This window comes from Hemiscyllium ocellatum, chromosome 12 (genome assembly GCF_020745735.1).
Source record: "Hemiscyllium ocellatum isolate sHemOce1 chromosome 12, sHemOce1.pat.X.cur, whole genome shotgun sequence".
NCBI lineage: Eukaryota > Metazoa > Chordata > Chondrichthyes > Orectolobiformes > Hemiscylliidae > Hemiscyllium > Hemiscyllium ocellatum.
The window spans coordinates 51,363,192-51,381,674 of record NC_083412.1 but is presented as its reverse complement, the minus strand read 5'-3'; the positions used below and the strand labels follow the sequence as shown (position 1 = coordinate 51,381,674).

Genomic DNA, 18,483 nt, shown 5'->3' with positions numbered 1-18,483 from the left:
TACAGTGATTAAAAGTGAACTCAACTTACTGAAATGCTGCCGTGAACAGTCCTGAACTGATGGGACCCTAAGCACCGTCTCCAAATGACTGACCTCCTGCCTTCTCTCTCTTCCCCCCACAGTTTCCCTGGAGTTCTACACAGGCGTGTACCCTAAACCCCCTTCCCCAGATAATCTGTCCAACATTGTCCTGTGCAGGGCAAAGGTGGGACATGTCAAAAAGTTGCACTAAAAAGGTGTGTGTGTTGCTGTGTGTGCGGGTGTGCTACTTAGAGGCCCCCTGCCCTCAAAAGGCGACGGCAGCGGCAGCAACAGCAGCAGCAGTCTTGTTGGATAGGATTGGCGGAGGGTGGGGACACGGACGGGGGGCATATGGGGGCTGTATTGGATTGGTGTGTGGGGCGCGGGAGTCTTGCATGCGGTGTGCTGCTGCATCGTCTCCTGAACAGGGAGCGGGCTTAACAGAGGAAAGGCATTGAATCAATTAAATGAATAATCAATTATCGGAACAAAATAGTCCCCCCTTCTCCTCCCCATCTCATTTGGATAATGGAGGTTAGTCTGTAATCGATTTGCTCAGTTGGCTTGATGGCTGGTTTGCAATGCAGTGGAATGCCAGAAGTGTGGGTTCAATTCACGCACCGACAAAGCTACCATGCAGGACATTTCTTCTCAACCTCTGCCCTTGCCTGCGATGACCCTCAGGTTAAAACGCCAACAGTCCTCTCTCTCTAATGAGAGAGCAGTCCTATGGTCTTGTAGGACTATGGTTACTTTACATATATAAGTTATACAGATGAGATTGTGAGGGGATGATAAGTAAGTTTGCAGATGACACAGAGATCAACTGGGAGTTTATTAGTGGGGAAGAAAGTCTTCGGTTACTGGAAGATATAGATTTATTGGTTAGATGGATAGATATATGGCAGATGAAATTTAACCTTGGAAAATTGTGGGGTCCTGCATTTTGGAAGAAGTATCAAGGGAACACTTAATGAATGGCAGGACACCTAGGAAACTTGGAGGTGAAGAGAGATCTTGGGATGCTTGTCCACAGATCCTTGAAGGTGGCAGCACTGATTAATAGACTGGCTAAGAAGGCGTATGGAATACTTTCCTTTATCAGTCATGGCATAGATTATAAAAGCAGAGACATTATGTTGGAGCTGTACAAAACTTTGGTTCAGCCACAGCTGGAGTACTGGTCACCATGTTATAGAAAGGATGTGATTGTACTGGAGGGGTACAGAGGAGATTCACAAGGACATTGGATTGGAGTGTTTTAACTATGAAGAGAGGCTGGATAGGCTTGGTCTTTTTTTATGGCAGAAATGCAGAAGAGGGACCTGTTTTGAGGTGGATATGATGATGAGGGGCATACAGTGTATATAGGAAGCCGCAGTTTCCCTTAGTTGAAGGGTTGATATGCAGGAAGCATAATTTTAAGATGAAAGGCATGAGGAAGGGATTTGAGGAAAAATGTTTTCATCTGAAGGATGTTGGGAATCTAGAAACTGAGCCAAGTACTGGAAACTGGGATTAGTGTAGATACAGCAGATTTGATAAGGTCTCTTCTGAACTTTATGACTTTATAAGTTTATAATAGGAACTTTTAAAAATATATCAAGGCAGTGTTTGGCAGGTAAATTTACAATTTGTTTACTGTAGATCACAGTGGGTTAGTTGACCTACTGTATAAGTCAGCCCAATTTCTTCAGTGTCATGTTGCTTGTTTAGGCCTATATTTGGCATATAGATGGACTCCCAATTTTTCACCTAGAAATTCATATCTAGTGTTTTACTTACATTAAGTGGTGGCTCAATGGTTAGCACTGCTGCCTGACAGCGCCAGGGACCCGGGTTCGATTCCACCCTCAGTCGATTGTCTGTGGAGTTTGCACATTCTCCCCATGTCTGCATAGGTTTCCTCCGGGTGCTCCAGTTTCCTTCCACAGTTCAAAGATGTGCATTGGTCATTCTAAATTATCCATAGTGTTAGGTGCATTAGTCAGGGAAATGGGTCTGGGTGGGTTGCTCTTTGGAAGGTCGGTGTGGACTTGTTGGGCCGAAGGGCCTGTTTCCACACTGTAGGGAATCTAATCTAATCTAAAGGTTGGCTACAATTTTTTTTGGCTTAGAAATACTTAGGGTTAGGGTTATACATCTCAAAACTTGCTCTATCAACAAACATATTGACTTGTATCCCATTTATACAAGTGGAGAAAAAGAACAGAAACTGACATCACCACAGGAAATGACAGCACCAACCCCAGGAAACCTAAACACATAAATAAAAATCAGGCCATTATACTAATGCTTCATCTGGAGGCTCAATGATGATATTACCTATTACATCTGAAAACAAACCTTCCAGCTCAGCGAGCAAGCCTACATCCAGGTTATACATGCTTATAAATCAGTGCATGGATCAAGCAGATAATGCAGCTGCATTTCTTAAAAAATATAAATGAATTTTAGTTACACACAGACCATACTCCACACAGCGGCCGACAAACAGAAATGGGTATTCCTGCAAAAAGAATAAAGTATGAAGCTGGTTTCAAATTCATGTTGATAATTTTCGCTAACTCATCAAATAACTGTTGCAGTAGGAAAAGTCTGTGTAAATGGAAAAAAAAGGATAACAATGAAAGAAGAAGGACTGTTCCTTGAAGAAGATTCTGCAGACCAAATGCTGTATGATGACAGTGGCCTCATCTGAGAAGCATGTGTTGGAATTGGTCTTCAAGTTATCAATCTAATTACATCATGGTCAGAAAGGCATTTATGTTGGCCAAATCAAACCCTTAGTCCAAGTCAGTTTTCAGAGTTGCTGTAACCACTTAATGGAATGAAAATGACCAGTATTTCAGTAGAAGATCAAAAGACCTTGAGAGCAAAAATACCACTTTTCATTGATTCATCATCAAACAATGGTGAAAACATTGAAGTAAAGAAGGATTTGGTATGCCTGCCTTCATTGCACAGTTGCATTGAGTATAGGATTTGGGGCATTATGTTGCGGCTGTATAGGACCTTGGTGAGACCACTTTTATTAGAAACCTACATTCAATTCTTTCTCTGCTATAGGAAAGACGTAGTTAAATTTGAAAAGGTTCAGTAAAGATTTCCAAAGATGTTGCCAGGATTGCAGGATTTGAGTCTAAGGGAGAGGCTAAACAGGCTGGGGCTTTTCCTCCTGGAGTGTCAGAAGCTAAGGGGTGACCTTAAGGAAGTTTATAAAATCATGAGGAGTATGGTTAGGATGAATAGTCAAGGTATTTTTCCTGCGGAGGGGAGTCCAAAACTTGAATGCATATATTTAAACTGAGAGGGGGATGATTTAAAAGGAACATCAGGGCGACCTTTTCATGCAGAGGGTGGTGCATGCGTTGAATGAGCTGTCACAGGATGTGGTGGAGGCGGGAGGTGCTTTTGTGGGATTGCTTAGATTCGGTGGACTGGTCCATGTTCAAGAATTCAGTGGCCAGCCTAGACCAATATGTCACCACCATTGCGGACTCCATTAACAAGTGTGTAGAAGAGGGCAATCTGTGTGTTCCCCAATTGGAAACCATGAATGAATTGGGAAATCCATTATCTACTGAAGGCTACGAATGTGGCATTCAAGTCAGAAGACCCAGACCTTTACATGAAATCCAGATATGACCTCCGCAAAGCAATTAGAGATGCCAAGAGGTAATATCAGACTAAATTAGAGATTCAAAGTAACCACACGGACACCTGCCATCAGTAGCAAGGCCTACATGACATAATGGAGTACAGAATGAAGCAGAACTGAATAGTGGACAAAAGTACATATCTCCCTGATGTGCTGTATGCCTTTTACTCTTGGTTCCAGCAAAAGTTCGGTGAAACAGTGTCACCTTGCCCAACAGCCCCACATGAACCTATTCCTTTAGTCATTGCTGCAGATGTCAGATTGGCCTACTTGAGAGTGCACCCACGGAAAGTGACTGACCTAAATGGAGTCCCTGAGTGTGCACTTAGATCTTGTGTGGACCAGCTGGCAGGAGTATTCGTTGACATCTTTAACCTCTCCTTGCTGCACTCTGAAGTCCCCACCTGCTTCAAGAAGACCACCGTCATTGTGGGACCAAAGAAAACACATGCAGTGTGCCTCAATGACCATCTGGTGGCTCTGACCTCCATAATTATGACGTGCTTCGAGAGGTTAGTCATGGTTCACATCACCTGTAGCCTTCCAGTCTGCCTTGAACCCTTGCAATTTTGCCTACTGCATAACAGGTGAACAGCAAGTGCCATTTTCCTAACCCAATACTCATCCCTGGATAATAATTTAAGTATGTCAGGCTTCTACTTTATTGATTACAGCTTCACTTTCATCACCTGAAGGAGCAGCATTCTGAAAGCTAGAGCTTCCAAATAAACTTGTTGGACTATAACCTGGTGTTGTGTGATTTTTAACATAATCTGTTCCGACCTCTTCCATCAGGCAGAAGATACAAAAGCTTGTACCAACAAATTCAAGAATAGTCTGTTCTTGCTGTTATTAGACTTTTGAACGGGCCTTTCAAATTTCAAATCTAATGTCGATCTTGCTTTTTGTACACCCGCTTTGCAGCTGTAACTTTGTACATTCCTCGCTCTGTTCCTTGACCCTATGACCTTTTGTGTCTTTGTATGTTAGGATCTGCTGTACTGCAAGCAAAACAAAACTTTTCACTGTACTTCGGTACATGTGACAATGATAAATGAAATCAAATCAATCCCAGCATTTAAAAGACATTTGAATGGGTACATGAATAAGAAGGGTTTTAGAGGGGTATAGGGTAAATACTGGCAAATGGGACTAGATCTGTTTAGGATCAGTTTGGACCGATGAGTCTATTTTTTTGTTGTATAACTCCATGACACATAGTGTCACATTGGCAAAATAATTGAAATGTCCATCAATTCCAGTGCGTCCAGCAACTGAATTATGGAGTGGAAGAGTTTTAAAGCCGTTCTAGTGAAAATGTTAGGACACATGAAGATTCATAGTGCTTGGTTGACAGAACGAAATGAAAGAGAAATAAAAGTCAAAACAAATGTCCGAGTGACCCGAAGATGTTGTCTTAACAAGTTATTCAAGGATCATGTTTCTGCTGAATGGAATATGTGATTGTTTGACAGAGCAAAATCCTTCACAAAGAATGGAAATATGTATGCTGCCTGGCCTCCCGTTTGGGTAGTTTTTGTTAGTTGTGGATTACTGTTAATGCTAAAACTTGCCATCAGATCATTCAAAGCATGAAGATGATCCAATTCAGTGGGTGGAGAAGAAGATGATTTATTGTGGTAGGATGATTATGAAACTCAATGCCCAATCCTTAATCAGATCCAGTATAGCATCCTTACAGTGTGCCATAATGACTCCAGTTCAATTTCGTTTACTTTTTTGTTCTGCATTGGCTGCCAAGACAGTGAGGTTAATTTTAAGAACTATTTTGATTGTGGTTCAAACCAGCTTTGTATTTAATTAAATGAAACACAGTAATGATATAATTTGATTGATCTAATTGTTTTCTCCATTTTAAAACAGCAACCATCCAACATTGATAGTTCAGATTTTCTGCTTTATGTATATATTGTTTCTGAACAGATTTTTTCAGAGTTTTAAACATTGATATATATTTCATGATCTATGTTATGTTTTAGAGGTTCACTCCATAATGTGCCTTACACAAGGCTAAATCTACTTTTATGTATGCTTTATGTCTTCGTTAACACTTGTATTTTACCTTCTTTAAATTGGAACCAAGTTATAAACTTTCAAATTGTACCATTTCAAATTTGCAGTGCTTGCTTTTGATGTGCTGCATTCGTGATAATTGAAAGGCTCAACACACTTCAGTATGTGGCAGTGCCTTATGAAAGAGGAGAAAGTGAGGACTGCAGGATGCTAGAGATCAGAGTCGAGAGTGTGGTGCTGGAAAAGCACAGCCAGTCTGGCAGCATCTGAGGAGCAGGAGAATCGACGTTTTGGGCATAAGCCCTTCATCCTGATGAAGAGCTTATGCCCAAAACGTCGATTTGCCTGCTCCTCAGGTATAGCCTGACCAGCTGTGCTTTTCCAGCACCACACACTTGACTGCCTTATGAAAGACCCCACCTGTGGTACAAATTCATTGGTAACCTTCGTTGGGCGGCACAGTGGCTCAGTAGTTAGCACTGCTGTCTCACACTGCCAGGGACTCTGGTTTGATTCCAGCCTTGGATGACTGTCAGTGTGAAGTTTGCATGTTATCCCTAAGTCTGCACGGGTTTCCTCCACGTGCTCTGGTTTCCTCCCCACAGGTTAGGTGGATTGGCCATGCTAAATTGCCCATATTGTTTGGGGATGTGCAGGCTAGGTGAATTAGCTATGGGAAATGCAGTGTTACAGGGATAGGGTAGGGGGAAGGACTGAGTGGGATGCTCTTCGAAGGGTCATTGTGCACTCAGTGGGCTAAATGAGATGCTTGCACACTGTAGGGGTTCTATTATTCAAAAAGGAATTACATGAATATTTGAAGGAGAAACATTCTAGGAATATGGCGAGGTGGAAGATGAAGTAAATTGCTATTTGAAAGAGTTGATAGCAGAGATTGATGCAATGGCCTCCTTCAGTGTTGGACAGTTCTGTGACTATTCTGAACTGAAGCACAGAAGTTTATACTACCTGGTGCAATTAGGTTGTATAGAGCATCTCACAGCAGTGTAGAAATTCTGACGGCAGCATCTTCTGGATACAATAGGAGGATAATCAAACAAGTACTAATATCATCCTTGAAGTCAGCTTCAGACGCATTCAGGAAAAACTACAAAATGATGGTGTATTTGGATTTTCAAAAGGCATTTGATCAGGTCCCTTTTACTAGTTTAGTGGGCAAAGTTAAAGCAAAGAAGTAATGTATTGGCATGGATTTAGAATTGGTTAACAGACAGGAAACCGTATGAATAAATGTCTTTTTCCAAGTAGCAGGTAGTGACTAGTAGAGTGCTGTAATGATCAGTGCCTCAGCGATTCACATTAAATATAAAAGACATGGAGGATGGAACCAAATGGAAGACTTCTGTGTTTGCTGATGATACAAAACTGGGCAGAGTTGCGAGGAAGATAAAATGAGGCTTCAAGGTGATTTACGCAAGTTGTGTGAATGGGCAAACAAAGGGCAGATATAGTAAAACATAGCTATTTAAATAGTGATGTACCTGTATTGGGAAATTGGATGTACAGAGGGATCTGGAGTGTCCTTGCACATCCGTCAATGAAGGGAGACAGGTAGATGCTACAAGCATTTAGGAAAGCAAATGATATTTTGGCCTTAATTGCAAGAAGATATGACTTAAAAAGTAGGGTTATCTCACTTCAGTTATACATGACCTTGGTGAGGACCTTAATATTAATGTCTGTCCCTGCCTCTTAATTGCAACTAAGCAGGAGATCCTGCACTCAAAACATAACTTACTTGGTTACTCCATAGATTATAGTTTAATCTGAAAAGTATTTCCAGAATTGTTTTGCTTTTGTTATTTCTGTTTAAATTGTTTGATACCCAATTAGAGCTGAGAGCAGTGGGGTAATCAGTCAGACTTTCACAACATGGTCATATTTAGTGTCAAGTTATGAGACTTCTTTTTTCTTTTTCTCAAAGAAATGCCGAAGAATGTTGGCAGAAAACCAGAATCTGAATCTGAGAGAGAGGACGCTGACACCTGCAAAAGAGTCAAGTTAGATCCAGATGTTTCTGGCCCAGTTTTTGACTTCAAAAGCCCAGCCACCTTGTTTGAGAGTCTGATCTCTCCTATTGGAAGTAAAGAGTTCTTCGGTGAATATTGGGAACAGAAACCTCTTCTAGTTCAGAAGAATAACCCTTCAGTAGCTACTTACTATCAGTCATTATTTAAGTTTGATGATTTAAAGGAAATCTGCAGAAATGATGTATTTTACGGAAGAGATGTTAACTTTTGTCGATGTATAAGTGGGAAAAAGAAGGTTTTAAATAAAGATGGAAAAGTAAATTATACGCAGTTAAAGAAAGACTTTGAACAGAAGAAAGCTACAATACAATTTCACCAGCCACAGAGATTCAAGGTATTGATTTCGAGTGATATCTATTTTCAGTTATGGTTTATAGTATACATTTGTTTTTGGATGTCTTTTCAGTGCAAAGCATACATGTTATTATTTTTTCAAGGATGAATTGTGGAAGATCCAGGAAAAATTGGAATGTTTCTTTGGATCATTAGTTGGATCTAATGTTTACATCACACCAGAAGGTTCTCAAGGTCTGCCACCCCATTATGATGATGTTGAGGTAAGAATCTAAACTTATTTTGCTGCTATCATTTCAAGTTTTTGATTGGATAACAAGTGTTGTACACTTTGTTTAAGAAGTGTTTGCTTTAATTGTACAGGTTTATATTGCACTTTTAAGGTAAGAATTAGAAGGAATTTGATGAAATAAAATTTTAACCAGTGTTGTGAGTGTCATGAACTCACTGCCCAAAAGGCTGATAGAGGCGGGAACTGACAAAACTCTGAAGAACTATTTAGACAAGCGCTCTTGAAACACCAAAGCATACAAGGCTTTGGGCTGGAAAATGGGATTAGAAAAGATGGATGTTTGATGACCAGCATAGACATGATGCCCTGAAGGGTCTTTTTCCGTGCTGTAAAATCTCTGATTCTTTATATGGCATAAGTTAGGATTCTCATGTTCTCTAATTTTCTTATTCCTGTAGTAAATGAATTTAGCTCTGTAAAGTGTAGGCAGGGCTGTATTAACAAATTGGGTGACACAGCTCTAAAGGGGGTGTGGGAACTGAGGGTCCTCAGTGTATATGTGTACAAATCATTGAAGGTAGCAAGACAGGTGAAGAGAATAGTTAAAGTATATGGTGTTCTCAACTTTATTAATGGGAGCACAGCTTTCAAGAGCAGGGAAGTAATGTTGAACTGGCACAAGATAGTTGTTAGACCTCAGCTGGAGTATTGTGTACAATTGTGGGCACCCATCACTGGAAAAATGTGAATGCACTGGCGACAGTGCAGAAGCCATTTACAAGAATGGTTCGAGGAATAAGAAACATCAATTATGAGGATAGATTGAAGAAATTGGGACTGTTCTCCTTAGAACAAAGAAGGCTGATAAGGTTTTCAAAATCATGAATAGGCTGGATAAAGCAGCTACACATTTTGTTGGTAGATCATAATTTTTAGTGAATGTTAGTTCATACAACCTATATTCCTGTATTAACATATTATCGCTACAAGGTGAGCAAAGTGTACATATGTACTGTACTATGTTTCTTTCTTCTATATTAAAACATTTATATACGTACTACAGCAGCTGTTTCTCTGTTATGAGCTTGGAAAAGAGAAGAGAGAGATTTATATTTCTTTCCAAGGGTTACTTATATTTCAGTAAGGTATTCAAAATAATGTTAGAGGTCATACAAGATTAATTTCATCAGATAGTTTTTTTTTGGTTGTTAGGTGTTTATTCTGCAATTGGAGGGAGAAAAACACTGGCGACTCTACAAACCCACAAAACCTTTAGCTCGGGAATACAGCACAGAACCTGAAGATCGGATTGGAAATCCAACCCATGAATTTACATTAAAGGTACCAAATTATTGGTGGTACTCAATTAGGTTTGCCAGTTTTTCTGTTTGCCTTTTACTAAGTTGTTTCATTTCTGTGACATTTACTATGGAGCACTTTATGTACTATATATGTTTCTGGAACTTTCTCTTACTTTCTGGCATAGGAATGGTCAGTGAAGTTACACATTAAATAATTAGCCTTATTTATGTGCACTTTTGTAAAGAATACTTTTGTAAAGTGGGATTTAAATTCAGTTAATAAAAGAAAAAAAATTAGGAGTTAAAAGTTAGTTACTCATGGTGACCATGAAAGTATCACTGCATGTAATAAAACCCATCTATTGATTAATATGGATATGATATTAATTATGGAATGAAATCTGCCATCCTTGCCTGATGTGTCCTATATGTGACTTCAGAATAATCTGGTTGCCTTTGAAATGGCATTATAAGCCACATAGTTCAAGGAAATTTAAGGATAGGAAACAAATGCTGGTGTTGTCAGTGGTGCCCACGTCTCACAAAAGAACTCATTTTTAAAAGTCAGTTGGAGAAGGAATAGGCTGCTTTTCCTGAAAATTGTATAAATCTACTGAGTTTTACAAGAACCAGTACATACTGGTAAATTTCTGGTGCTGCCAGATATTTTGAGTTAAGTTTCACATCATGCCATGATGTTATAAGTATTTGTGACGTCTGGATAGCTAGTCCAGTAACATAAACACTGTTTATTTACACATTTGGCTGTTAGCCACTGAAGGATTCTTGAACTTAACCGAATATTAGGATAATTAATTGCCTAAATTGTTAGTTACTAATTGTAATTAATTGTTTTGCAACCTCAACTTTTCGAGAGAATAGCTCTCAATAGGCCAGTGTGAAACTATGGCAAGTACTTTCTCCATCTATTGTATCCAATTGCAAATGATTTATGGCTTGGAGATCTTTCAGATCAGGAAGCTGTGATCCAGCTCACATTTAAGTTAGTGGAACTGCTTTGGAATGCTTTTTTGCTTAATATAAAGCAGTGTTCACTGTTGTCTGTCTGTCGGATATAAAACGAGATTTGGGCAGATAAAATCAGAGTATGGGTTTTTTGGCATTAAAAACTTTGTCACTTAATATTCATAGAATCAATACTGCAGGATTTCACTTTGAATATCTTGAATAAATAAGATATTTGCTTTTCTGCATTTAGAATATTATGAATTTGAGTTTTATTAATTGAGTGAATTTTAAATTAAAGCAGAAAACATTGTTAGATAAGATTAAATAACTGGTCTCAACATTTATTAGGTTATCAACTTATGCATATGGTGATATTTCCTTGTTTATTTTCTTGTGATGGTCCAATCGAACCTTGGGACAGTTTGCTACATTAAAGTATAATGTAAAATCCGAATGATTATTATTACTGTCATATTAATGCAATAAATAGGCAGTATGAAATTATAGAAAATAAATACAATGTTTTAAAAGTAAACACTGCATAAACAAAAAATATATTTGTCATTGATATCCATTGGCCTTCACAACATAACAAAATGTAATAAACTAATACTGGAAATCTCTGCTTGTTTCCTTTTTGTTTCTAGCCAGGTGATTTGTTATATTTTCCCAGAGGAACAATACACCAAGCAGATACTCCAACAGGAGGCTCACATTCTACCCACATTACAATAAGCACCTATCAAAACAAGTAAGAACATTTATTCTGGCTTATATTTTGTAGGAATTTTACACTCAAAATTAGTAGATTGTAGTTGCAATTAGTTATTTCTGTAAACATTTACTTTCTAACACTTTAAACTTTGCAACTAAACGCTCACCAAAATGCAAGTTAAAGCATGCGTTCATTTTTAATCTTAATTCTTACTCTATAAATGAATGAAATTAAGCTGCAATTGATGTGACTGTATTGCTACTATCTACCTACATTTTGCATATGACATAATAGCCATTTTTGTTAGGAATGTTTGTAATCAGACCTCTGGGTGCAATAGGCTTCTATTTTTCTAATCAAAAACTGCGATCAAAGTAGTCTGTAAATGTCTTGCACTTGTTTTGTATTCAACCCAAAGAAATGGTCAAAGGCAAAATAAGAACAGTAAACTACAGTAACATTTTTTTCAAGATGGAGGCAGGACTGTGTGTTTGTGTAGAAGTTTAAGAGCCAGGGTTGAAAAAAACAAAATGACAATGAACAAAACAGATTCAGAATAATTTAACGAGCTCTTAAAAGAGCCAAAAGAATACAATAGGAATAATACAAACTCATTTCAATCCTGTTAAAAGGTATTTGGGAGTATTTTCCTCTATTTCTACAGGTGAAGTTGTCGATATTGGAAATGATTAATGTGATAGACAGTGATACTTGCATTTTTCTTTTATTTGCTCATGTGATGTGAGCATTATTGGTTAGGCCATCATTTATTGCCCATTCCCAATTGCCTTGAGCAGGTGCGATGAGCTGCCTTCTTGAACAACTGCAGTCCTTGTGGTAAAGGTGTACCCATAATGCTGTAAGGAAGGCAATTCTGGGATTTTAACTAACAATGGTAAAGGAATAGAGCTATAGTCCAAGTTAGGAAAGTGTGTGGCTTGGAGGGGAGTTTGTATATGGTGGTGTTCCAATGCATCTCCTGCCTTTGTCCTTCTAGATAGTATAAATCACAAGTTTGGAAGGTGTTGTCAAAGAAGCCTTTGATTTACCTTTTAGGTGGTTGCAGTGCATCTTATGGATAGTACACATTGCTACCATTGTGCCAATGGTGTGGAGAATGAATGTTGAAATTAGCAGTTGGGATGCCAAAGAGGTGGGCTGCTTTTATCCAGGATTGTGTTTAACTTCTTGAATGTTATTGGGGGTTCACGCATCCAGGCAATCGGCTAATATTTCATCAGACCCCTGATTTGATGCTGGAGGATGGTGAGAAGTCGTTTGGGAAGGGAAGATGTGCTACTTAATGCAAAATTCCTAGCCTCTCACTAGTTATAGCTAAAGTATTTGTATGGCTGGTTCAGCTCAATTTCTGGGCCTGGTAATAATTAGGATGTAGTTAACGATGGTGCTGCCATTGAATGACCAAAGGAACTGATTAAATTCTCTTTTGTTAGAGAGAGTCATTTTCTGGCACTACTTTAGTGATTGTTATTTGCATCTTAGCAGCAGAAGTCTGGATATAGATCCAAGCTGTTTCAGTGTTCACGGAGTTACAAGTGGTACTGAACATTGTGCAATCAGTGAACATTCCTACTTCTGACATTATAGTAAAGGAAAGATAATTGATAAAGCAGCTAAGATGCTTGGACCAAGGGCACTACTCTGGGTAACCCCTGCAGCAAAGTTCTGGGACTCAAATGATTACTTGCAATACCCACACACATCTTTTATGCTAAAAATGACAATGACCAGGAGTGAGTTTTCCCGTCATTTCCATACTCTATCAAATGTTGCTTAATGCCACCCTCCCTTCACCTCCAGAGTTCAGCTCTGATGTCTAATTTGGATAAAGGCTACAACGAGGTCAGGAGTTTAGTGGCTCAATTGGAACTTTAATTGAGCATTAATTAGTATTTTATTATTGAGCAAATGTTGCTTGATAGTGCTGTCGATGACATCCTTCTATGGCTTTGATGATTGAGTAGTAATTAACAGGGCTGAATTTCCTCCATTTTGTGATCAGGACACAGCTGGGTAACTTTCCAGATTGCTGGGTAGATGCCAACGTTCTAACTGAACTAGAATCTCTTATTGGTACGGTGAGTTCTTAAGGACAAATCTTTCATGCTGTTGTCAGGTGCTGTTAATTTTGCAGTATTCCTGCTTTCAACCTATTCTTGATACTGCATGGAGTGAAATGAATTGGCTAAATCTGGCATCTGTGATGCTGTGAAACTCAAGAGGAGGCTGTGATTGACCTACCATTTAGTATTTCTGGCTAAAGTACTGCATTTATTGTTTTAAATAATTTTTTTTGTTGTAGTACATGGGGAGATTATCTGCTTGATGTAATTCCTTGGCTTGTATATGATACAATGAAAGAAGACATTGAACTATCCAGAGGCCTGCCTAGGCAATATCTTATGGTAAGGATTTTTTTTTCTCGTTTCCATCCATTGATTTTGTTTCTGTCTCTCTTAGTCTCCTGAAAATATATATTTACTCTCTCTGTCTTTTCTTGTGGATGGATTACTGAAGCATTGGTGTTCTGCCTCTCTGACATAGGCATAATTTGAGTCTAGAAAAGAGTGGGGGCGAAATTCATCTTGCACCTAAGCTGCTGAAACAATCTTTCTGCATGTTAGCCATATAGGCCTGAAGCCTGAGTCAAAATTTGACTTTATAAGTCCTCTGAAATTCTGCTGGCGAGCTGCAAGCCCCAGGCGCTCACCTGAAGCAATAGTAAGCCCATTTGATGAGACCACACATTGTCGATGTCATTATGGTCATCTAGTAGCATTTTCTTTCCGGATTGTGATGTGCAATTGGTGGAGGCTTAATATCCATTTTGATGAGTTGCAAGACAGACAATTCCCCAAAGCAAAGTATCTGATCAGGTTTCATCCTTTGACCAAAGCATACCATTATAGAAAGGTATTTTGATAGAATGGAGTGAACTACATTTCTTTTAATGATCAAATACTGATAGAATGTCAAGTAGAATGTGCCTTCTCACTTTATACTGATTTATCCATTCCAGTTTAACCACTACTGTAGTAAAAAAAACTTATTTCTGAAAATGAAAGATATTAATCCAGAGATTAATTGCTTGTTTTAAGTTTGTTTTTAATTGATGCCTTTTTGATGTTTTTGAATAATTAATTAAATTATCTCTCTAATGGCCTTGCATTTTCTGGATTGCATTTGTGCAAAATAATGCCAAAATTTACACTGGTTTTGCTAATAGGCGCTCATAACATTTTCGTTGTAAGTATTGACATGGAATTCAAAGCCACCGATAGGGAAAATAATGGGTAATAAGAATGAATAATAATAGTCTCTTCTGCTGTGGTAAGGTAATATTTTTAAAAGGCTAAACCTGAGGACTGTATTAAGCTTTACGCAAGATTCTGATGTTATGGAGATTTGGGTGGGGGAAAGTAGAGCATCTTAAGATCTTGAAGAGATAGAGCTATTTCCCAGGTCTAGAAATAGTCTCAGTAATAATATTTCTCTTATTAATGTAACAGTATCTGATTGCTATCATGTAATAAACTGCATCTTGCTTCAGAGAAGACTCTTCTTCTCATTTGAATACCTAGTGGTTTTCCTCGACCTCTTTTTACATCAAGTATGCCTGTAAACCCATTCAGAATAGGAGAAAGCTGGCAATTGTCTACCCAATCACATGTTGGGAGTGGTTAACATCACATGTTTGTATGACATGGTTGGCAGCAGTGTGAAGTGGAATTCAGCTTAGCTGCATGGCTTCCAGTGAACCCAGAAGAATTTCTGGATACAACTTTCAAAGTGACTAGGGCAGATAGTCTGCTGCAACCTCTGGCAAAATTCTATAAGGCAGAATCTACAGGCAAGGGAAAAATCCTTTCAATCTGGGAAGAGAAGTGCAGAAGCAAGTGTAAGCTAGAAGCTACTTCGAACTGGCACATTAGTCACTCCCAGCAGTTGAGGATTGCATTGACTGCCAGTGAACTATAGTAATGGTCCTGATTTGAAATGCAGCACCAGAGAGTGAATGGATATCGGAGGCTCCGTGAAGAAAGCTAAAATCCATGGTGGACAACTGGAAGACTTTTTATTTAAAAAAAACGGGCGGTCTCAAGCAAAAATGGCTAGAAGAGAAAGCTTACAGCTCAAAGCAAGCATTGCTATCATAGTGACTGACACTATGAGGCACAGCTACAGTAAATAAAATCAAAGGCTGTATAAGTAATTTAGACCAAGATTTTAGCTCTGAGAATTTCGTAAAGCCAGATTTAAAGTAAAAAGGAACCAAATTAGCAGCTTTAGCAGACAGATTCTGACATAACAAAGTAAGTAGACTTTGGAGGCTGCAATAAAAATAGGAGATCCATAAATGGAACTACAGTTATGCTGTGAAGCAGTTGCAGGAACTGGAGAACTGTTGAAGCAAACTAAAATGTTGACTAAGATTGTAAGACAGTGAGCATTACTGGTGTTAAAAATCACACAACACCACGCTGCTATGTAAAATTCTGCAAATCCTTTTGTTAGAAGTAGAATCAGTTTGAACATTAGGACACAGACAGCCTCACATAGGACACCTCACAACTTCAGTGCATTATCTGAGCTGACATGGCACCCGTGGTTAAAATTCACTTGAGAATGTAATTTTAAGAAAGGGTCTTAGGATTTACATATGAAAGAACTGAAACCAACATGATCATTCTAAAAGATGAGGCGTAACAAACAATCCAGGTCTTTTTCCATTTGTAATTTTAGTTGCATCACACTGTAAACGTTTGCTATAAATTCTGTGTCTTACGATCTTGTACTCAACAACCATCTGATGAAGGAGAAGTGCTCCAAAAACTACTACTTCCAGATAAACCTGTCGGAGTCTAACCTGATGTTGTGTGATTTTTAACTTTGTATACCCTAATTCAACACCGGCACCTCCAAATCAGCATTATTGGAAGCATAGTGGGCAGCATAAATTGTTTGGGGAAAGCTCTTAAGAAAATTGGATTCAGCTTTAAGGTTGGAGGCGGCAGGATTTATTTTGAAGTCAGGGAAAAGGATAGAATTTCATTTATAGACTGTCTAAGGAGGGAAATTGTCTATTTTGCTTGCTTGAAAAAAGTGGAAGATATTCATTTTAACTGTAGAAGGTGGAAAAACCTATGTTGGCCATAGAAGCATGAAAGGGCCTTCCAGTAAGCTCTGCAGGAAAGCAGCATTGTTATACTATACAGTTAAAGTGTTTAAGATGAGGGAAATAAAATAGTGTTGTATTTAAAAGTTTTTAAGACCAAGAGAATAAAGCAGCATTCAGATACTGCAGAATTGAAAAACTTTAAAGTAAGAAAAGTAAATAATCAGAGGAGGAAAAACTGGCAGGAGAATTAATATTGCCAAAATGTTTTAATTTCGGAGACCTCCAAGTACAACGGGAGCTTGATCAGATGGCCAGTGGGCTGAGGAATGGCAGATGGAGTTTAATTTAGATAAAATGTGAGGAGTTGCATTTTGGAAAGGCAAATCAGAGCAGGACTTATACACTTAATGGGAAGGTCCTAGGGAGTGTTGCTGAACAAAGAGACCTTGGAGTGCAGGTTCATAGTTCCATGAAAGTGGAGTCGCAGGTAGATCCGGTAGTGAAGGAAGAGTTTGGCATGCTTTCCTTTATTAGTCAATACATTGACTATGAAGATCTGTGACCCCACAAGAGGGGCCTTGTGGTTCGAGATCGGTCAAAAGAATCAGTGAATGCAGTCTGTTCAAATGCAAGGGTCATTAGTTTATTGAGGTACCTTGACACAATTCAATCCAGCAAAACAGAGGTTAAAGCTTCTATGTTCGGTGGTGATTTTGTGCAATTACATTTGAAAACTACATACTATTTATATGTTTTTTTTTTAAAGAGATAGTACAGCCTTAATTACAAAAAAGACCAATCACATATAATAAGATGACATGATTTACTGCAACCTAATCCAATGATATTTCCTGGGAAAGGGTTCTTAATTACAAGAAAAGTTCAATCAACTGTAATATGGTGACATGATCAACAACAGGTTAATCAATTGGTATTCCTTGGAAAAGAAATCTTATTTACGTAAATTGTCATGCCATGTAGCAGTTCAAGGTTAGTTCGAATGGTAATTAATGTGTCAGTAATCATTTTATGAAAACTCTATTGTCCTCTTATCTTTGAATTTCAGCTTAGTTCTGAAATCAGCAGTACAAGTTCACAAGGTTCAATCACTATTCTCAGCCATTCTTTTAAATTAAAAACAATTTTGTGGTTAATAAAAATCTACTTGTTGCCTAAATTCAAATTTTAGATCCTCAACTATAGGAGTTGGGAGAGCATGTTGCTACTGTACAGGACATTGGTTAGGCCACTGTTGGAATAATGCGTGCAATTCTGGTCTTCCTCCTATATCGTAAAGATGTTGTGAAACTTGAAAGGGTGAGAAAAGATTTACAAGGATGTTGCCACGGTTGAAGGATTTGAGCTATACAGAGAGGCTGACTAGGCTGAGGCTGTTTTCCCTGGAGTGTCAGGCTGAGGGGTGACCTTATAGAGGTTTATAAAGTCATGAGGGGCATGGATAGGGTAAATAGACAAGGTCTTTTCCCCATGTGGGGGAGGGGGGGGGGGTGTGTGTCCAGAATGAGAGGGCATAGGTTTAGGGTGAGAGGGGAAATATTTAAAGGGACGTAAGGGACAAATTTTTCACACAGCGTGGTGCGTGTTTGGAATGAGCTGCCAGAGGAAGTGATGGAGGCTGGTACAATTAGAACATTTTTAAAAGGCAACTTGATGGGTATATGAATAGGAAGGGTTTAGAGGAATATGGGCCAAATGCTGGCAAATGGGACTAGATTAGGTTAGGATATCTGGTCTGTGTGGACAAGTTGGACCAAAGGGTCTGTTTCTTTGCTGTATATTTCTATGTGACTCTATGACTGTGCCACATAGAACACAGGATTAGACATCTCGGAGAAAACAGTTCTTAAGATACAAAATTGCATCCAAGTTGTATGCTAAATAGGGGAAAGGTTGGCGTCATGGTAATGTAATGGAAGGCAATGGCGTAGTGATAATGCCACTAGGTGAGCAATCCTGAAACCCAGGCTAATATTCTGGAAAGGTGAACTTAAACCTCACGATGAAAGATGGTAAAATTTGAATTGTTAAACATCTGGCCTAATGT

At 38.7% G+C, this 18,483-nt stretch overlaps 1 protein-coding gene across 3 annotated transcripts in view; it reads left to right on the top strand.

The window, feature by feature from the left end:
• riox2 (ribosomal oxygenase 2) overlaps positions 1-18,483 on the top strand; it is a 60,516-nt gene that overhangs the window by 4,051 nt on the left and 37,982 nt on the right. For all 3 annotated transcript variants that reach the window (XM_060833034.1, XM_060833032.1, XM_060833033.1), the window contains 5 exons: positions 7,662-8,101; positions 8,205-8,324; positions 9,506-9,634; positions 11,211-11,314; positions 13,602-13,704. In XM_060833034.1, coding sequence (XP_060689017.1) covers positions 7,664-8,101; positions 8,205-8,324; positions 9,506-9,634; positions 11,211-11,314; positions 13,602-13,704 — 894 coding nt within the window. In that variant the 5' untranslated portion in view covers positions 7,662-7,663. The remainder of the gene's footprint in view (positions 1-7,661; positions 8,102-8,204; positions 8,325-9,505; positions 9,635-11,210; positions 11,315-13,601; positions 13,705-18,483) is intronic.